The sequence below is a fragment of the Phaseolus vulgaris genome, chromosome 4, assembly GCF_000499845.2.
Source record: "Phaseolus vulgaris cultivar G19833 chromosome 4, P. vulgaris v2.0, whole genome shotgun sequence".
Taxonomy (NCBI): Eukaryota; Viridiplantae; Streptophyta; class Magnoliopsida; order Fabales; family Fabaceae; genus Phaseolus; species Phaseolus vulgaris.
In genome coordinates, this window is record NC_023756.2 from 46,301,086 (window position 1) to 46,322,414 (window position 21,329).

Genomic DNA, 21,329 nt, shown 5'->3' on the forward strand with positions numbered 1-21,329 from the left:
ATTAATGATAGTTTTAGAGTTACAAATTTGTTTACCAATGATTAATGATTTGAATATACATTTTGTGGTTGTTCTAGTCAAGGATATTGATTGCTGTCCTCATGTTTTGAGAGAGTAAGAGTATATTTATAGACCTGAAAACATTTAATATTTACCCTCTTTTAAAGGTAGTTGTTCTTTATTGCTAAGACATGCATGTTTGTTGGACTAGGCCCCAAACTACCTTTGTATGGATGGTTCCATTAAGATATACGTGTTTGTTACAACTTTCAAATATCATTGGTGGAAATAATTACAAGTCTACACTAAAAAGTTAGTTAAAATAAGTTCTCATTAAACTAAGCATTTATTTTCATTTTTTTAAATTGTCAACAAACGTTAATTACTCTATACTTTTTAGAAAAAGAATCACTAAATTGTTTTATATATTTTTTTAATCTTGAACAAACTAATTCTAAATAACACATGCATCAACAATGTAAAATTACCACATGAAAATTTTGTTAACTTCTATAATTATCAATATGAAAATTCTTCATCCATTACAAACATTCTTTACAAAATAAATAAAAATTAAGCTCAAACAATTATTACTCCAGTTCAAAATATTAATCCCTTAACACTGTAACATACAAATAAATAAAAAATACTTGTGATTAAAATACTCTCCATTTATAATTATTAATTATTCTAAATTTTCATTCTTTTCAATTACTCACAATTACAAAAAAGAGTAAAAATTTGCTACAAATATATATATATATATATATATATATAATATTTCAACATATGCATCACTTTGTCTTTTCAATTTGGAACATTATTAGAAAAAATAATTTAAAAAGCAAACAAATTACGATTTAAAAAATTATTATTTAAAATAGAAGAATTAATTGACAGTGCATATTATTTGTAGTTGGGTACAATTATTTTAAAGAAGAAATCATACTTACACTACAATGTTTTATAATATATTTTTTTACAATTATAAGAAGAAATTTGCAGCCAATGATGAACAATACAAGGGAAAGAAGCAGTTACACCCTCGAGAATGGTGAAATTCCAGGGAAAATTATAAAACCAATTTTCTCTCTATCCAAACCAAACGGCAGATCCGATCCGCGCTACATTCCCATTCCACTCCGTCCTTCAACAAATCCCCTTTCAGGTGCCACACCATCACTTCTCTTTCTTCCCTCTCTCTGCCACAACAACACATTCATTCGTTTTTTCCTCTCTCATTTTTTCTTTTTCCAATTTCTTTCTCAACTGCGACGCTCCATTGCTTTAGATCAACAACTGAATCGTAGATTTTGTGTCTTGTTCTCTCTTTTTCCTTTCGTCGTTTTGTGTTTTTGAATTGTTGCTTAATTGAAATCGAGTGAATCGTCGATCTCCGATCCTTGCAGTTTTCGAGGATCCGGTGAAACCTCATGGCGATGGTGGACCAGCCTCTGTATCCGATTGCCGTCTTGATCGACGAGCTGAAGAACGAGGACATTCAGCTGCGACTGAACTCGATCCGACGGCTATCCACGATCGCGCGCGCGCTCGGCGAGGAGCGCACGCGGAAGGAGCTGATTCCGTTTCTCAGCGAGAACAACGACGATGACGATGAAGTGCTTCTCGCAATGGCCGAGGAGTTGGGCGTTTTCATTCCCTACGTCGGAGGCGTGGAACACGCCAACGTGCTTCTTCCTCCGCTGGAGACGCTCTGCACCGTTGAGGAAACTTGCGTCAGAGACAAATCGGTGGAGTCGCTGTGTAGGATTGGAGCTCAGATGAAGGAGAATGATTTGGTTGAACACTTCATTCCTCTAGTTAAGGTAGTTCATATACATAGCTGCATTGCGTTTTTAATCATCATTTTATGTTTTGTTTTTGTAAACTTCGTTGTAAGTACTTTGAAGTGAGTTTTCCATAAGCTATACAATCAAATTATGCCCCTTAGGTTTTGGAGAAGTTAATGAAAATAATTTCTATGAAAATTAAATGCATAAGTTGATTTGAGCTTAAGCTTCAACTCATTTTACTTGCTCACGGAGAAATTTATCTGAATAGGGTCATGTTATGAGTCTGATTGTGGTTTGAGTGGCATTCATTGTTTTTGTTATTTTGCTTCTTGTAGAGGCTGGCTGCCGGTGAGTGGTTCACAGCACGAGTTTCATCGTGCGGTTTGTTCCATATTGCTTACCCTAGTGCGCCGGAGGTGGTGAAGACTGAACTGAGAGCCATATATGGCCAGCTATGTCAAGATGATATGCCCATGGTTAGGAGATCTGCTGCCACAAACTTGGGAAAGTTTGCTGCCACTGTTGAAGCTCCTCACTTGAAATCAGACGTCATGTCTGTGTTTGAGGATCTTACACAGGATGGTATGTGAAGATGATGCCACGAATTCCAGCATCTCATCATGAATCTGTTATATAAGAGTAGGATAGATGCAACAGTATTAGTGTTTGTAAATTGTATATAGTTCAATAATTTTGCTGCTTAGATGAGTTGAGAACCCCGTAGTTAGGTATCTGTGAATTCTCAGGAAATCTGTTTCCTTTAGGGATTTATGTTTGTCTCTGATCACTCTGTCTAGATTGGGAATTAGATCTATTTAAGTTCAGAAGATCAACAAGAAGGAAACTGAAAACAAAATAGAAGATTGAATCTGATTAAGGTATTTTTGGAGTCTTAGACAAGTTTCAACTATTTCGTGCGTGATGTTAATCTGAAAGGTATTCATCAAAGTATAGATCCTAGAATACAATTTTTTTTATGAAACAGTCTAATAGTTTCAACTGTTCATATTTAATCTCTTCTCATCTTAGTTTGCTCTTAGTTAGTCCAAAATCTAGGTATAGAAGGAGAAATATGTAAGTTAAATGGTTTATAAATAACTGCAGACACTTGCAGACTTTCATTGATGACCCGCCTACTGTTCAAGTGAAATTCACGTAACTGCTAGTTATGAATAGAACAATGTATCATTCTTCCTTATAATATTATTGGGAAATTTGGCATACTGAAGTTATTGTTATTGGACTGACTAATGGGAGAAATGAATACAGGTTTAGTGTGTTATGGTCATTTGTTGGGTAATTATTTTAGTGAGTTTTTTAAGTTTTTTGGCTGGATGGAATTGCATACATTAAAATGATTTCTTGACTCTTGTTCTTGCAGATCAAGATTCTGTTCGGCTGCTTGCTGTTGAGGGTTGTGCAGCTCTAGGAAAATTGTTGGAACCTCAGGATTGTGTGGCACATATTCTTCCTGTCATAGTCAATTTTTCTCAGGTTTGTTGACCTGACCATTAGTACTTCTATATATGTAAAGATATATCTTCCATAGCCATTTTGTGGCCAACACTTATCAGAGGGATGATTGCAACATTTCGGTTGCTTTAGTTTAGTTAACTGTATATGTAAGAGTATATCGATAGGCTGAATACAGGTTTAATTATTGGCCCGTGCCTTTCCAAACATATGTTCCACTATGCAAATAAATTTGTTTTGTTCCATAGGAAGAAAGCGTGTGGAAAATATTATCTGTTTAAATTTCTTTTTTCTAATGTAAAGAATGTACGGATGGAAAGCAAACACTTAATTGCAAAACTATTTATTTTTGGTGCTTTGTAATATTGTTTCAGAGCTTAAGTGACAACTTACTACACAGCCATAGTACCAACAATGCTTTGATACTACTGAATGTTGGGTGGTACTGGTACAGTGCCAACAAGAGCACAAGCTAAGTGTTGCTGACATGATAATATAAAACAGAGGACGGACAAAAGAATAGACAAGGTTAGGAAATAAATTGAACTTTGTGAATAAGAGAAACTTGTTCCAATAAATTAGCACATATACAAACACCGGACATGACACAAACACTACGATACATGTAATCTAAAAAATGTAGGACACATGGACATGGATATATATTACATCATTATGAATTATTTAAATTGACAATCAATATATATATATATATATATATTTAAAATCATCTATAAACAAAGTTAGTCAAATATAACAGTCTAAACATATTGTCACCTAATACAAAAATGAATCTCATTCATCTATCTAAAATCCAAAAAGTGAAAAGAGGATATAAATCATTTAAGACATTTCATCCCCTTCTTAATCATCATCATTGAAAAAGACAGTTTAGCCGAGATTCATTTAAAGAGAAATTAACAATTTCACAAAATTCAACATTATATGAAGATATGATAGGAGAATAAATAAAAACATTTACCATAATATATATATATATATAATCTAAATATTCCTAATTATATACAATTTCTTTCTTATTTTTATAATCAAAATAGAAACTTACACAATAAGTTTATGAGCTTTTAGAAAATCACTATATTTGTCCTTATTAACATTGTGTTGGAGCCGTGTCAGAATTATGTCTTAGACCCCAAAAATGTTTTTTGAATTAGACACTTCAACAATACGTGTGGTACGAGTGTCATATGCGTGTCAGTGTTCAATACGTCTCAGACATATGGACATACCATTAAGAGGTGTGTCTCAGCTTCATAGATGGGTGTAGTATATTATTTATATGTAGTAAACTAGGCTAGTTCCTAGTAGTAGTAAATTGTTGGACGAGACAGTACAAAGAGTAGATTTACCCTCATCCCTCAAGCATACTAAACACATGCTTAATACTATACTCTTAACAGAGGAATAAATGGTAGAATTGCCCCTAAGACAGTATGGTCATATGAAAGATGACAAATAGTAGCTGCAGAAATAGAGTTGATTAAATGGAGGATAGATAGGCTATTAGTACAAGGTAGAGCAAGAGCAATAAAACTTGATAAACCATTAAAAAGCTTAGATCTAAATAACTTAAATAGCTTCTATAAAGACTCGATTTTGGGCAGAACACAATGGTGTGGGAAAAGCATTTTGTTTTTGTTGAATAATATTGTGTTAAAGGATTCTTATTTCCCCTTCATAGCTATTTGTTTTGTACGTAATTGTGGCTTATTTATTACTTTTTGAAGCATACACTTGTGTAAATAAATATTTTATCGAGCTGCTGACTGATATGAATATGATGGACTATACTTAGATATTTGTTGGTGGAAGAATGATAATTCAAATTAAAAGATTAAAGTTGGAAATGGACCTGCTTGGGTGATAACATTCCACACACCACTGCATCACTACATATTTAATTATTTGAAGTCGCATGAGATGAGTTTGTTGACTTGTGAGTGATAATAAATTGCATCAGGAGTTATTTGATAGTTGAATTAGTTTAATCCTGATATAGGCAGGTGGATTCTTTTGTGGTTTTACCTTTAGTTAGTTGTTTGCATGCTTTTCTTTTTCGTAGTCCCATCCTTTTTGTCATTTTGAAGAACCTTTTTGTGTTTTCAATATCAAAAGCCAGAAAATTAAATGAAAAATTATATTTTTTTTGTTGGCTTGTGTTGTTTCCAACTTTCTGGAGTGAATTTCTGCTTGTTTTTGTCACATTTACACAGTTGAAATTACTTCTTATACAGGACAAGTCATGGCGTGTTCGTTACATGGTTGCAAATCAACTATATGAGCTATGTGAAGCTGTTGGTCCTGATCCCACTAGGTAACCATTTGTGTCTTTTATCTGAAAATCTGTTTTTGTTACTATGAGAATTGACTCAGTAAAATCTTGTCTAAAGGTTCCTAACAGATACTAATCACTAAGCGTTCTTCATTCAGTAAAAAAAACTATTATGCTTCATAATTTAATGTATACAAGTTATGACTTCCTGTTAATTTCTTCATAATCTATGACATTATTAAAAAGTTAAAATTTGTTTGTTTCCTAGATTCTAGTTGACTGTTTATATAATGCGATGCATTTGTAGGTCAGAATTGGTTCCTGCCTATGTTAGGCTGCTGCGTGACAATGAGGCTGAAGTACGTATCGCTGCTGCTGGGAAAGTAACTAAGTTCTCCCGCATACTAAATCCTGAACTTGCCATTCAGCATATTCTACCCTGTGTGAAGGTATATAGTTACTTTGGGACTCTTACAGTTTTGGAATTTATGACAATAGTTCAATTACACTTGATCAAGTTTACCTACTACAGGAGCTATCAAGCGATTCATCTCAACATGTTCGCTCTGCATTGGCTTCCGTTATAATGGGAATGGCACCAGTGTTGGGGAAGGTACGTGTCTTTATCTAAACTCTTAAATTATATGATCATAAAATTAGGACATTTACAAATGTGTGTGAAAAGGTGTTTCGAAATGGCTACAAAATCACATGGCTTAGGTTATCAAATTAATAAATGGTTTAGTATAAGTCTTTGCAAATGTGACTTAAGTATTTAATTGTTATGAGGGAGAAAAACGAGAAGTAATTGGAATGAATTCATGTGTCTTGATTACACAATGGAGGTTCTTATTTATAATTAAAGCCATAAGCATCATGGGTAAGATCTACCAATTATACTGCTCATCATCCCTAATTACAATATTTCCATATTTATACTGTACATTATATAATTACAAGATTCCTACCTATTTGCATCAATAGTTAAATATGTTTTGTTATGCTTTTTTCTCATGGCAGATATGTTTTAGCCTATTATAACTTGGGGCAATTGCCATATCTACCTTAAAATTCTATTGGAATATGATTTCTTGGTTTACTACATATTTAAATTGCCCTCACTAATCAATACGTTAAATAAAGATTGTGAAAAAATAAAATTATTTTACATGTTAGAGTCATTACCATGAGATAAATTTATGCCCTTGATCCATTCACCACCTAACCTCAATCACTTGAGCTATTGCTTAGATAACTCAATTTTATATACCTTTTTATCTTGCATAGTTAGTTTTTTGAGTTAGAATTTTGCTTTTGGGGGAAAATATCCTTCTTTTTTAAATGTACAAATTAGTTTAAGCTCATAGTTTGTTATTTATACTTTTCTCTTTATCTTAATTCCCTTTTCATAAAAAAATGGTAAGAATTATCTTTCAAATCAGATGCTTCATTCAGGACTTGATTTCTTGATTTCTTCTAATTTTTTTCTTGACTTATAGATCGATCACATTTCTATACAACATCATTAACTTTTTATTTATATAAATGTTAATATATTGTTTTTGTGCCTATGTATTGTTTATTTCCCTCTCAGTTTAAATTTTCTATATCCCCCTCCTATCACTTGCAGTGGCAATGGCATTAAAAGTGAGGTTATAAATTTATCACTATCCATAAACATATCAAGACGCATGAGGTGAAATAGGCATACTTTTTGTTTCTATGCCTTTGGCAGGATTTGGTCTATTTGCTTTCCAAACTTTGGCCATCCCCCTAAAGAATAAAAATTAGTTAATAATACTCTGTCTGTACAAAATATGAAAAACTGAAAATTAAAACCTTTCATCTCAGTGATCTTGCACTATTTTATTTTTGGACCTCTACCTATGTTCTCCACTTTAGTGTTTTTCATCTCCTTATACAAGCACGTTTGTTTCTGTTTTCTAATACTCTGCTCTGATGTGAGAAATATTTGATTCTATTCCTTAAATCTTGAACTGTTCTTGGCTAAAAGCAATTCAACTTACGTGCCTTCTTGCTTTTACAATAATTTTGTGGTGGTTGCAGGATGCAACAATTGAGCAACTTCTGCCTATTTTCCTTTCTCTTTTGAAAGACGAATTTCCTGATGTAAGGCTAAATATTATCAGCAAGCTTGATCAAGTGAATCAGGTTTGTGGGTTAAAATTCAACGTTCTTTTAGATTGGTTATGTACGTTTCAGAATTATTATTTTTCATATACTCCCTCTATTGAAGCTTGTAATTTTACATGTGGATTGCAGGTTATTGGTATCGATTTGTTATCTCAGTCTCTGTTGCCAGCTATAGTTGAGCTTGCTGAGGATCGGCACTGGAGAGTTCGACTTGCTATCATAGAATATATACCCTTACTGGCCAGCCAATTGGGTGTAGGCTTTTTTGATGATAAGCTCGGTGCTCTTTGCATGCAATGGCTAAAGGACAAGGTTTGTGAAGCAAGTGCAATTATTTTCAATTGGTTCTGGTCTTATTTTTTAAGTCTATTTTATGGAAAACTTTGTCTTGAGCTTTACAAATTTTATTATAAATTTTATATATATATATATATAGTTTGGTAAGCAAATGTTTAGTTTATGGATGTTTGTACGGTGCTGTTGGCGAAGATTGGGATTGCCCCCAAGGATCTCTACAAGTTCCTGTGTTAATTTTAGGGGTTTTAACACCTTAGAACAGCCAAAAGGATTTGGCACATTGCTCCATTTTTGGTATATTTGGTTGGAAAGAAATGCCAAAAGGATTTGGGATAGGTTGCGCACTTAACTTCTTTGTGCTCTAAAGGACTTTCTAGTTCTTCAGAGAGATTGGCATGCAGTGTTACATGTTTCATGTTCTTGATTTTTATGTTTTCTTTTCGGTTCTTTCTTGGATTAGCTTTGGAGGATATCCTATCATCTTGTAGTTGTACCTTCTTTTTTTCTTAAGAAGTTCTTTGGTTATCAAATAATAATAATAATGCGGTTATTGCTTTAATTTTAAAGCTCTCATTATTAGGTTTACAAAGTAACTTTAAATAAACAAGTCAGGTCAAACTCTACCACAGTACTTGGCTTTTTTATTGCGCTTATATCTGACATGTATTTGGAAAAGTGGCCTTTTCTTTTTACATGAAAAGGAAAAAGAAGAAAAATTGGTGTAACTTAGAGATCTTAATTTTAGAGGGCTAAAAGAACAAACAAAATGTTAAATATTAGTTATTTTAGGTTTAATTTTCAATACCACTCAAAGTATCATATAGAGGTTCTAAGTCTTATGTTTGACGGAAGGTTTAAACTGAATCCTCCATTGACCGAGTCAGTTATAAAATATATTCAAAACTTTTTTGGTCAAAAAGCCAGTTATTCTTTCTTTCCTTTTTACTAGGGGCAGGTGTTCAATGCCATTCTCCTTTTTATTTTATTATATGTAATTTAGATTCATTGTATCATATTGACTTTGTCTAATGTATGCTCATGTATTTGTAGGTATACTCAATCCGTGACGCGGCCGCAAATAATATCAAACGCTTAGCAGAAGAATTTGGACCGGATTGGGCAATGCAACACATTATTCCCCAGGTTTTAATAGAGGCTCTTAGTTTGTTGATGTACATTTGCAGTATATTTACCTTGAACTACAGAAAAGGATTTCTACACCACTTATATCATAGAACATCCTCTAACCATATGTTTTGAAAAGAAAAGGAAAAATCTTATATTATTTAAAGAAATCGAGAGAAGGAAAACAAGATTTATATCATTTAAAGAAACCCTAGCTTTGGAATTAGGTTCGGTGGTGCCTGGTGAAAGATTCTATTCTATCTACTTGTAGAAGTGTGCTGAAAATTTTGTTACAAATTACAATAGACACTTTTCTTAGTACTTAAGGATTTAAAAAATATGTCCTGAATGCTATTACCTTAAGAACTATTGTATCCTTTGCAGGTTTTGGACATGGTTACTGATCCACATTATCTGTATCGGATGACGATCCTTCAAGCAATTTCTCTACTGGCTCCAGTTTTGGGCTCGGAGATTACTTCTTCAAAACTTCTCCCTCTGGTCATTAATGCATCAAAAGATAGGTAAAATTGTAGAGTCCTTACTCCTTTTGTATGTCTTCCTTTGAGCCAATACTCATAGCATGTCTTGCAGGGTACCCAATATCAAATTTAATGTAGCCAAAGTGTTGCAGTCTCTCATCCCAATTATTGATCAGTCTGTAAGTAGCTTCCATTTAAGATTTCATCTTTAACATTCCATCCCATAGTTACTTGGACTACAATACAGTATGGATTTCTAAACTAAAAAACTTGTATCTTGAAAATTAATCAAATGAGCTATATTAATTTGATTTAGAAATATTGGGGTCCAGATTATTACTTTGAATTGTTTTTTTTTTTTAATTCTTCACTACAAAAAAGAATTTCAAACTAGTTACTTGCCGAAAATGCTTGGATTACAAAACCAGTTGGTTGAAAGTTAAGCTGGCTGTTTGGTACTGGTAACTGGTAATATTATCACTTGAAAATCTGTCACAATACTTCACAATAGACTATAGTTTGTTTCTAATAAAGCTTGTGGCAGTGAGAAGTGATATGAAATCCATACTGTTTGATAGAAGAACATATGTTTTTGAATGTCTCTTTAACTAATTATGGTTGGAATAATGAAGGTTGTTGAGAGTAGCATCCGTCCCTGTCTGGTTGAGCTGAGTGAGGATCCAGATGTTGATGTCAGGTTTTTTGCCTCTCAAGCACTACAATCTAGTGATCAAGTCAAAATGTCTAGCTAGATCAGTATGCATGTTGTCGTTAGTTTTTTTATTTTTTATATAAGATTTACATTTTCTTGTTTAATTGGCGACAAGGAAACTTGTCCAATCTTTTGTATCACATATTATTGTGGTGATCCTGCTTTACTTTCATTTTATCCCTATTATCAGGTTCTTTGTAGTGAAAAAACATTGTCAGGAAGTGAGATGGTTTTTGACTACCACTAATTATATGATTTACCAATGTCAACATATTTTGTATGAAATTTTGATTTACCAATACAATTAATATATTCATTATCTGTTTACGTGGGTAGAAGTATCAACTTAAACTATTAATAGGGTAGGTTTTCTCTTCTTGTTCTTGTACTTCAATATTAGTGAGAAATGTTCAAATTATAAATATGCATTTTTACCATAAAGATTTTATATTGAGTGGTTTAAAATTTTTAATATCCAATCTTCTCCTTTTACTTAAGAAAAAATATGTAAGAAATAATATCCAATCTTCTCCTTTTAAAATAATTATTTATTTTTGTTATACTTTTTGAATTTATAGACACATCTTTCTCATATTTTTTTAATAAATAAAATTCTTTTTGTATTTTTAATAATATATACTCACTTTTTTTATTTGTAAAAAAATAATTATAATTTTATTTATAAAACGTTTTTTTTTTATATTTTAAAAATTAAATTTTAATTTTCATAATTTTTATATAAATTTTAGTCAGTATGATATTTTAAAATATAATAAGAAAAAGAATCTCAATTTATTAAAAATATAAAAAAATAAATGTTATTCTTTTAGCACAAAAGAAAAGTAGTGTTTATCTAAAAGCTAAAAATTATGAATGTTGTTAAAATGTATATTTTAAAATTAGAGACATTAAGGGAAAACCTGCACATTATAGTAATATAAGTTTGATATTCATTGTTGATGTTTTTGGCAACACTGACATTTCCACTTGTGACATTCCAATTGCTGTTTTTGAAATTTTTTCGGTACCATCTGACATTTGGAACTGTAAGTTTTCATTGTCACCCAACATATAACATTCTCATTCCTGTCAGTCACTGTCACTCAATCTGTAAAACATCCTTATTCCTGTTTTTCAGAGTTTTGGTGTCTACTCAAGGTTGGACGAACAATCCTCTTGTGTTATTTTTTTAGAGTTTTTTCATGATAAGTGAACAAAATTATTTTTTATTAGTTACTGTAAAAGTAAAACCAATTAATTTGAAATTGACAGATTCAAAATTCAAAATTATATTTTAGATTAATTATTTTAAAAATAGTTATGAAATTTTTAATTCATAACTTTAAATATATACTTTAAATTGCATAATAATCCTATTATTTTAGATTATTCAATACAAAAGACTTTCAGAAAAAAGATTAAAAACTATAATTGTTATAAAATATAAAAGAGAAAGTAATCATTTTAAAATAAATGAAGGGTCTAAGAAGAAAGCGCAAGAAACAGAAGACTAATAATGAAATGCTTTTGGGTTCAATCCCAACTAGTAAAGCCTTGTGGATGTTCTAACTACTGCATTATCCCAGTGTTTTATAAATAGTGAGATGGTTAACTTATTCCCACCACCAGTAGTGTCACTAAAAGGAGACTTTGGATGAGTCTTGTTGACAGGCATATCAAACATAATGTCTTAGAACTCATGTCTTATCATTGAGTCTGGAATACACTGTTTGAACTATTTCTTGAAGAATATCAGTAGAGTTATCAGCTTCAACCTAAACATTTTTACATTCAAGATCATAAAGAGAATACAGTACTGCTAACTAATTTTGTTCATTGTAGAACATCATTGGAAAAAATGGCTAACACGTGGGAAAATTGGTCAGAATCTAACTAGATCTCAGAAAAATATAGGTTTGATATAACAGGATCAAGGAAGTTCTATTCTCCATGAAGCTGCTATGAATTTTCCTTTCCAGTCGTAAGACAATTTTCCACTTCATGAAAGTTGGGTCTGGACAATTTTATGCTGAGGATAAGAGATTCAGCAGCACCACTTAAACCCTTCCTCCCAACTAAACTCACTCCGAAATTGCGGTTTAAAATTCTCATCCTGTTCTCATCTCCCTCCACCTGACTCAACTCAATGACCCGCTTCTTTGAGAGCAAGGCATAGAGATAAAGATTGCCAGAGTCCAATACAGCACCTCCAATTTTAACCCTCAGTAATGAACTGGAATCAAGATCATTCAGCTTTGGATCATACAAAGCAGAGAAGCTACCAAATGTCATATCAGGTTTCAAAAACAGTTTGTGCAAATCATCATCCTCCTGGGAGTTACTTTTTGATGTGTCAAAACCAGGCATGGAAGACCTCCTCTTTGCCACTCTCAAAATGTTTGCAGCCTCTCTCATTCCACTGAGAAACGCTCCATGCATAGTCGCAGGATACTGCTTGCAGGTTGCCTCTCCAGCAAAGAACACTCTTCCATTCCCAACATTCTCTCCAAGAATGTCATAATCATCTCCTGAAGATCCAACAGCAACATAAGAGTACGATCCATATGCAAAGTGATCCTTCCCCCACCGAGTACACACGGCCTGAACCGGATCCGGAACAACAATCCCCTTTGGATTGAAAATATCCTTCAGAATGTCCAACACCCTTTTCACAGACTCCACTGGTGACATCATCTCAAACCTAATTGCAGCCTCCCCAGCAACAAGAGCCACCAGAAGCGGGCCCCCAGACACCGAGGAGTAGCTATAGAACAGAAAAAACTCACCCCTCATACTCAAATCCTCAGTCAAATGACCAAAAGTATCAATGTCCCCACCCCAGAAATTATATGGAAACAACATTGCAACCTTGTTCAACAACCCAAACCCCAACCTACGAATAGCATCCTTCTTCCTCTGAGGAAGCTCAGGCACAAACTCAATATCCCCCTTCTTAAGCACCCCCAATGGCACAGTACAAAGCACCATATCCCCTCTAAACTCCATCCCACCAGCAGAAACCGCCACCCCATCACTCCCATACTTCACACACTCCACAGTCCTCCCATAGAAAATCGGCAGATCCTCTGCCAACGCGCGAACAAATGTCTCATTGCCCCCTGGAATGAAGCAATGATCACCCCCCATCTCATAGGGATCATCCTGATCCCAATAAGCCATGGACAAATTCGCCATGAGAGTTGCATTCGCGTACTCCAAATTTGCAAGGTGCCAATTCAGCAGCATCCTCTCCTCCTTATCCTCAGCAACCTTGTAAACCCTTCTGAAAGCCTCCAATGCCGTCCCCAATGGCACATCCACTGACTTCACCTCCTCAATCATGGCCTGTCTAAGCTTACAAACCCTCTCCAACAACTTGTTAAACGAAACTTCAACCCTAGAGTCAACCTCAGAGTCAACACTCCTCCCATCAGGCAAATAGAGAGGACAAATATCCCTGACCTTATGCAAAGGCAAACCCAATTGTCTAGCAAGTACCCCAAGAGGGTTCCCATTTATTCCAGTGAGGACACTCCCACCGAAATCGGCTGCAGCCTCAACACCATCACCACTAATCTTCTTCGTCTTGACCCTCCCACCGGGTCGGGTCCTACCCTCCAAAATCACGACTTTAAACCCCATAAACACCAATTGTCTAGCTGCAACCAAACCTGCGAACCCAGCACCGATCACAATCACCGTTCCTCGATCAGACCCATCGAAAGGTTTCAGCTTTAGGGTTTTAATCTCATGCGCGAGGCCGAAGTTAATGTAACCGTGCTCAAGGAGGAACCGGTACGCGGTTTCGACTAAACCCTTGTGCTCCGACCGGATCGACCGGAGGGCCCGGTCGTGGGTTAACCAGACCGAAACGTTGGACCGCCACCGCGCCAATATGTGGTTTCGGACGACGATATAGTTCGATTGTTCGGAGCCACCGACGGTGGAAACCACGTTCGCTTCGATCTCTTCCTCGGTTAACGAGTCCACGGGGAACCCCACCGAGATCGCGATCAGGGCTTCCACGTCGCAGTCCTTGGCTACGTCGCTTCGGCGGGTGGAGGACGGAGCGTTGAGTTCCGTGAAGAACTTCTTGCGACGGCGACGTTTTCGCGTCGGTGGGACCGGGTCGTGTCGGGTCGTGGTGGAGTCTGGGGAGTCCGCAACGGCGGGCTCGGGCGTCATTTGGGTGGGGAGGGAGGAGTCTGGGTCTTCGGAGGAGTTTTGAGGAGACATTGCGACGTCGTTTTCCGGCGATAAGGGTTGTGATGGTGGTGGCGGCGGCGGTGGTGGCGGTGGCGGTTCCGGCATTGTTGTTGGTTCTTGGTTGAGTGATGGACAGTGTGATCTTTCGCTCTCAAATTAATTGTTTTTGGCAGTTTCGGATATTTATTATTTTTCTTCTTCTAGTCTCTCACCCTTATAATATTATTGTAGAATAAATTACATACAACTTTTACTTTTTCAGTAAATTTTTATTCTTATATTTAAAAAAATTATAATTTTGCTTTAATTTTAGTTTTCTCTATGTTTTATTTTTGTACTTTGATTGCTTAGATTTTTTCAATTATGATTAACTTTAAGAATTTTTCATTTGGTTTTATATTTTTATTAATCTTGTAATTTTAGATACTTTTAAAATTGGTAGAATTCTTTCAAATCTTAAAAGTTCTTTTAAATTTGTACGATATAAATCCAAATAAACCCTAAAAGTCTTTCAAAGTGCTATAAATTATATCATTCTTGCATTATTATTTTAAAATTTGAAAGATTTTAAACAATTTAACTAATATTTGAAATATCACTCCAAACTCCTTCTATTGTTCTTTTATATTACCATTTCTGTTTTTCTACCTTTATTTACTTATATATTTCCCCTATCCACCTAATAATTTCTTCTTACAATACCCTTTTTAATTATCCTTTGTATTGATTACTTTTCTATTAAAGTATATTTCTTTATTTTAATTTATAAACAATAAGCACTATAAGTTATCTCTTTCTCTTTTCCATGAAAATAAAAAAATTAGAGTTTAATTTTAAAAATGAAAACTACTCTATTAATGTCCTCTCTCCATACATAAATTATTTAAGAATAATTTTGAAAAATATACCATCTTATAAATTAGTTATATGCATTTTATACGTAGAAAAAGGAAATAATAGCCAATAAAAAAGGAACTCCCACTAAACTTTCTCTAATACTTTCTTTCAAACACTCTTGAATTTAAATCAGTAAGAGAAAAAGTTTAAAAAAGTGTTAAGAAAAAGTGTTGGTGGTGACATTTTTCTTGATCTAATAGTTATTGGAGTATAAAATAACCTATTATATCCATTACTCTTCTAAGTTCCTATATTTTGGGTGTAACTGTACATTGGCTGTTTTATTGCAGAAATAATACAAGTTATACTGTTCTTCCTAGAGTAAATTATAGCATGCTATCAGGGACAAAACTGTTTTTCTTTCTCAATCTTCTGCTTGACATGCCACACTCTGCTCGCTTCCAACCAATTTTTTGCTTTGAGTTATCATACACAACTAAGTATCCTCTGAATGAAATGTCTGCAAAGGTCATAATCAGTAAGAAGAACCAAATTATCACTTAAGTTCAGGAAAAGAGAGGAAAGGAATGCTGCTCCATGAAAGTGGAAAATTTCACGTGAACTTTAAGTCAACTCAACCTTATAAATCCAAATTAGAAGGTAAAGTTTACATCCACTTATATATTATGAAATGTTTTTATCTCTAGATGTCCTAATAGAACAGTTAAAAGGAGAAAGATGATGATTGCAAGAACAAAGAAAAGGTGGGTTAGGGAGAAAGGAGAAGCATAAAGTCAAAATGTTAGATGCTATTGGTACAAGTCATACCAAGTGCTATCATCTTTTTGCTAATGTTTCAAGTTAAGGCAGTGGAGATATCAAATATAAAGAGAGTGAGAACATGAATTTTATATGAAAAAGTATAACTAGATTAAATGAAAATTTAATGCTAAATCCTAGGAAAGTATCAAATGCTTGTATGTTTGCAAAATAGTAAAGGCATCCACTTTTAATGTTTTCTTTATTAGTAGTAAAGAAGGATTTTTAAGAGGATACAACTATTAACTAGCACTAGCAACAGATGAATCAAATCACAATTTCAGAACTGAAATAGCCCATGAACTAATTTATCATAACTCTGATTCCTCTAATAGTGATAGAATCTCAATAGCATTTGATTTCAAAGGTGGCTCAATAAATGGCACTACTTCTGCTACACAAATGGGCTGGCTAGTTGAGTTATTCATCATCAAACACATTAAACACTAAGGTACAAAGACTTAGGCTAAGTGAAGTTGTGTGAGATAAAGGTGATAAATTGGAGATTAAAAAAAATGACCATGCAAAAATTTCAGAAATGGACAATTGCAGAGAGACTTGACATTGCAGCAAAAATCAGTCACTGTATGAATCCAAACCTAGAATATGTGAAGGGTCTATATATGAAAAGAAAATAGCCCCGTATTTGCAATCCAATCATTGACACTTATACCAGGTAAAAACAACACATAAATAGAAATTATTGGCAAGAATATAGGCAGGAAAAGTTGCATGAGAATAAGCTTAAAGGTTTTCATGAGGGTGAGAGTACCTCCAAGAATAATGGAGGATCCATCGTTTACATTGCTACCGTCAAGGATACCCAAGCAAACATGGCCTTTGTTCTGCAGCAAAAAAGGTAGCATTTTAGAATACATGACAATAACAAAATCAGTTGGAACAAGAAGTTGTAATAGAATACAAAGAGAGGATTACACTAATGATCAAGTAACCCTCTGGTGCTATCTGAAACATTGTGGACAAAATCCACCACTTGCTTCCAAACCGAAGAGTTATGGTCTTGAAGTAATCCTTGACATCTTTGACAGATCTGCATGCATGTAACATGGATTTTAGAACAACATGCAATAACATTGTAATTGGTGAAACATGCAATAAAAACAATAGACCTATTTCATTTCTCCATAACATGGTCAGTCAAACAGATACAAGAAAATAATGTATTTATTTTCTGTCTCTACAAAACAAGGTACTAAAGATGAAGAGAATCAAAATAGTGTCATTTCACCTTATGTAATTCAGTTCATATCTTGACTGCTTTAAAAAATTGATTACTTTAGTTATTATAAATGCAAAAAACAATTGCACCTTGAGTAATTTATCTTACTTGATTGGGAAATTTGCTTCCCAGCAAATGGGTAAAGTAGTATCTGAATCATCTTGAATGAGTCTCAACCCAGAAACTTCATTAAGCTGCACCAATACACATAAATAATGAATTTGTGGTGTTCAAGAACAGACTCAAGAAAAATGTCAAAATGGTTCCAGATTGATAAATGTAAAAACTCACAGAAGCAACAAGATCCAAGTATGCTTCTTTTGGGAAATATGTATAAGAACTGCCGCTATCAAAAACCACCTTTCCTACTTTGCTTTGGCCATCAAAACTGAGTTGCCGATTTCCATAATTTATTCCAAGAATCTCAGTTTGGTATAAATCCCTACAGATTAGAGTGTGTGCCACATTTAAATTAGAGAAGAATCAGAACAAACTGTCAGAATAATAGTGCTCATCCTCAGGGGAAAAAGTAGATACAGAAAAACTTCAAAAGTATGGAGATTTTTAAATGAAAAAAAGACAAAACTTTGGAATAAATCTTGACATTCTGAAAGTGGAAATTCATTGCAGTTTGACAAAAGAAAATCAAACTCACTTCATCATAATTAATAGGGAACAAACACATTCTTAATTAAGAAATCATACTCACGTAGTAAGGGTATAGGCCATGGGAACCCAAGTCATGCCCCAATATGGCAAGAAATCATCACCCAAGAACATGTAACCACCACCAACTTCATCATTGCTCAAGCAATGACCAACCACATTCTTAATAAGCCCTTTACTTGCTAACTGGTAAGGTAGGCTCACTTTTGCCCTGCTCAGTCCCAGGATTCCATCTGTCTTTGCCAATGTGTTCAAAAGTAAGCCTTCTTGATCATATCCACACCTTAATACAAAAGTATTGCATTGAATGGATCATCAATTTCTTACAATACACTATTGCCTAAAAGAAAAAGGTAGAGCTTCAAAAAGGGATTCATACCCAAAAACAAAATTTAGCTTGGTTTTGGATCCATTAGTAGTTACAAGATGAAGCTCATCTCTAATGAGAACCCCCAAGGAAGAACTCTGATCCGCATATTCAATTTGATAGTCACACTGTTGCAAGCTTTCGTGATGCCCATCTTTCTGATTTTTCTGAACATCCAAGCAGAGAGAGTCCATGGATGGTACTACATTGGATCTTGTTGGCTTGTATTGGGCATGAGCTCCCTGTATTAATTTTATCCTTCGAGTAAATCCAGTTCTCCAAAAGCAAAATTCCACCAAGGCAAAATTTCTCAAACATCTAGTAACTAAGTTATATCTATACTCTACAGTTCCTATTACTGAGAGGCATTTTCTAACTTTCAGCATACTCTGACACAGGATCATACACAAGAAAATGGCAACCTGATGCTACACAGATATTTCACATGTGCACCCCTTAAAAAATCCACATGAATCTAACTGAGGTGGATTGATATTTGATTAATAATAAATTATACCTTTCCACAACTTATGCAAGGAGCATCACACTGCATCCAAGTTAAGTCACTCCCTGTATCCACATCAAGAAAATAACTTCTTGGAGGATTTCCAACACGTAAAATAGTGAAATACAACCTGCAAGGAAGAACATGTTGCTAAGTCGTCACATGGAGTTACCAAAAATTGGTAGCTCCTAGCTTATCATACAATTGCACTATTTTTTTTTTATAAGTTAACTGAATATTATTAATGCATAGAAATAGCACAAGATGTGCCATTATAATACGGTTCACATGACAAAAGGGTAGATAAACATCAAACACTGAGACTCCTACCAATTTTAACAATCACAAAAATATATATCTACATTTCATCTCTTCTACCTAAAAGCATCTAATCTGCCCTACGTACTCAATTGATAAGCTACCATTTTAAGTCTTCGACTCCATCAAATATCATTGACTTAACATGTATCTAATGATTTTTACACCAGCATTGTCTTTGCTTTTCACCACATACTCAACGCATGAATAATCCATAATAATACATTTCTTCTCTCTCAATTTGACCTATACCTCTCTTTTCATCCGTTCTTTATCAAGCTCTGAATACAGTTGGTAATGAATACGTAAAATGACAAGGAAATGTACTACTATACTAATGTGTATTAAAGACATTAATGGATAAAAATCATTTTTCCTTCTTTCTGAGTTTCATAGCAGTAGTAGTGTAATTATAGAAACTATGTTGCTGATGCGGTTGCAATTATAAATGAAGCAGAGCTTTTATATTAATTATTAAATCACTAAGTCAAAAAGAAACATTTAAATTATTAAATTTTACTTTTATTTTTCTTCGTAAACCCAACCATCAAATCAGCAAAAGCAACGATTTTTATCATACCCGTCTGGAAAAACATTGCCACTGACAGGAAAAACCGAAGAAGAGTCAACGGCCACAACCTCAGAACCAACCCTGTATTTTCTCTGTGTCAAAAGCTTTTCTTTATGAACAAGCTTCCCCAGTTGGAGCTTCATATTCTTCTGCCCCAAAACACCAAATTTAGGATACAAAGGGAACAAATATGATCCGGGTTTGCCATCATCATCACCATCATTCTTGGGGCCACTCAGTTCCAGAGTGGTGGTTGAAGAAACAGAACCATAGAGAAAGAGAGCAAATAGAAAAACCCCAAAGAAGGAGAAAAACCTCACTGGGGTTCTGTGGAAGAGTCTTCTGCGTGAAAAACCAAGCTGAGCATTAGATGGGTAGGAGTGAAGGGGAGGATCAGTGTTGTTGTATTCATTGATGTTTGTTTGGTGTTGGTGGGATTGTTGAAGAAGTAGTGAGGGTTGAGGAGAAGAAGGGTCAGAGAAAGTAAAAGCAGTGATGGTTTTGCCCAAAGAAGGGTTATCTGGTGGTGGGAGGGAGATTATAACAACACCTTTGATCTGAGGAAATTGATCATCATCCATCTCTGTAGCAGAGAAGCAGAAGAAGCAGAAGAAGATGAAGAGAGAGGAAATAGATGAATGAAGAATGAGTGTAGCTACCAAGTAGTCTTTAGTCTACTCTGTCGTATGATATCAGACTGGACTTGGTCAATGAATAGTTACTCTTATCTTAGCTGCAGAAAACGTGTTCGGTACTCAGTTAGCACAGAAGAAGGTTCCTCCCAAGCACCAAGAAATAACCACCTTAGAAAAAGGAAAAAAACCAGTTTGACACTATGCATTTTCCATTACAAAAATGTTACTGTAATTGTTGTCTTAAAGTTTTAATAGTTATTTATTCAAACACATTACTCCACTTTTGTTATCACTTTCAAAATACTTTTCTAGGTCTAGTTGTGGTTAGAGTCCTTCTTATTTAATTGGGATCAATTAAATATCAAATCTTACAAATATTCGATTTTTAGTTTTTCAATTTTTTTTATCCAATTAACTAAAATATTTAAATATAATAATTATACCATTTTAATTTCTTTTAAAATATATCAATATACTCACAAGTTTAATACTTGAATCTTATAAAAAATATTCTTTAAATATAAAATTGAAGACCCTAAATTCTGAAAATAAAAAATATTTTTTTTTCTAAAATATTAATAATAAAATAAAACATTGGTTAAAATGTGAGTCTTCAAATTAATGTGCTAATGTAGTACTCATAAAATAATAAATTAAGATATTGTATAATGATTGTTTCAATAAAGATTAACTTAGTAGAATATATTAAAAGATTACAATTAAACTTTAAGATATGAAGAATTAAAATTATAATTCATAAAATAAAAATTCTTTTAAGTATATTTTCTATACAAATTTGTTCATCCATTTTTACCTTCCCATGTGAACTTGTAAGT

General features: G+C 33.9%; 3 protein-coding genes across 4 annotated transcripts; 1 reads left to right on the forward strand and 2 right to left on the reverse strand.

The window, feature by feature from the left end:
- The first annotated feature begins 961 nt into the window (after positions 1-961).
- Positions 962-10,598, forward strand: LOC137838022 (serine/threonine-protein phosphatase 2A 65 kDa regulatory subunit A beta isoform-like). 2 transcript variants are annotated; one of them, XM_068647231.1, is made up of 13 exons: positions 962-1,168; positions 1,410-1,826; positions 2,129-2,375; positions 3,175-3,287; positions 5,522-5,601; positions 5,867-6,008; positions 6,092-6,172; positions 7,627-7,731; positions 7,843-8,025; positions 9,061-9,153; positions 9,520-9,659; positions 9,730-9,796; positions 10,250-10,598. In XM_068647231.1, exons 2-13 carry the CDS (start codon positions 1,434-1,436, stop codon positions 10,367-10,369), a joined length of 1,764 nt encoding a protein of 587 aa, XP_068503332.1. In that variant the 5' UTR covers positions 962-1,168; positions 1,410-1,433; the 3' UTR covers positions 10,370-10,598. The 2 variants fall into 2 exon arrangements, with proteins under 2 accessions (XP_068503332.1, XP_068503333.1); XM_068647232.1 differs by having other exon boundaries at positions 1,095-1,306.
- Positions 10,599-12,039: 1,441 nt separating this feature from the next.
- LOC137838023 (lysine-specific histone demethylase 1 homolog 1) lies at positions 12,040-14,841 on the reverse strand. Its single transcript, XM_068647233.1, has one exon. It carries the CDS (start codon positions 14,638-14,640, stop codon positions 12,289-12,291), a length of 2,352 nt encoding a protein of 783 aa, XP_068503334.1. The 5' UTR covers positions 14,641-14,841; the 3' UTR covers positions 12,040-12,288.
- A 748-nt stretch (positions 14,842-15,589) lies between these two features.
- On the reverse strand, positions 15,590-20,682 carry LOC137838024 (aspartyl protease APCB1). The gene is made up of 9 exons (XM_068647234.1): positions 19,868-20,682; positions 18,982-19,099; positions 18,477-18,706; positions 18,141-18,380; positions 17,723-17,873; positions 17,540-17,625; positions 17,128-17,242; positions 16,964-17,036; positions 15,590-15,892 (listed from the first exon to the last, which is right to left on the reverse strand). Exons 1-9 carry the CDS (start codon positions 20,437-20,439, stop codon positions 15,759-15,761), a joined length of 1,719 nt encoding a protein of 572 aa, XP_068503335.1. The 5' UTR covers positions 20,440-20,682; the 3' UTR covers positions 15,590-15,758.
- Positions 20,683-21,329: the final 647 nt, after the last annotated feature.

What these genes read in the sequence shown, in the direction of transcription:
- LOC137838022 (XM_068647231.1), top strand. Translation starts at nt 1,434, where the DNA reads ATGGCGATGGTGGACCAGCCTCTGTATCCGATTGCCGTCTTGATCGAC. An exon ending in ATATTCTACCCTGTGTGAAG is followed by an intron (nt 6,009 to 6,091) that starts GTATATAGTTAC and finishes TACCTACTACAG; the next exon opens with GAGCTATCAAGCGATTCATC. An exon ending in AGCTTGATCAAGTGAATCAG is followed by an intron (nt 7,732 to 7,842) that starts GTTTGTGGGTTA and finishes TGTGGATTGCAG; the next exon opens with GTTATTGGTATCGATTTGTT.
- LOC137838023 (XM_068647233.1), bottom strand. Translation starts at nt 14,640, where the DNA reads ATGCCGGAACCGCCACCGCCACCACCGCCGCCGCCACCACCATCACAA.
- LOC137838024 (XM_068647234.1), bottom strand. Translation starts at nt 20,439, where the DNA reads ATGGATGATGATCAATTTCCTCAGATCAAAGGTGTTGTTATAATCTCC. An exon ending in GGCAATGTTTTTCCAGACGG is followed by an intron (nt 19,100 to 19,867) that starts GTATGATAAAAA and finishes TCTTCCTTGCAG; the next exon opens with GTTGTATTTCACTATTTTAC. An exon ending in ATCCTCCATTATTCTTGGAG is followed by an intron (nt 15,893 to 16,963) that starts GTACTCTCACCC and finishes TGACCTTTGCAG; the next exon opens with ACATTTCATTCAGAGGATAC.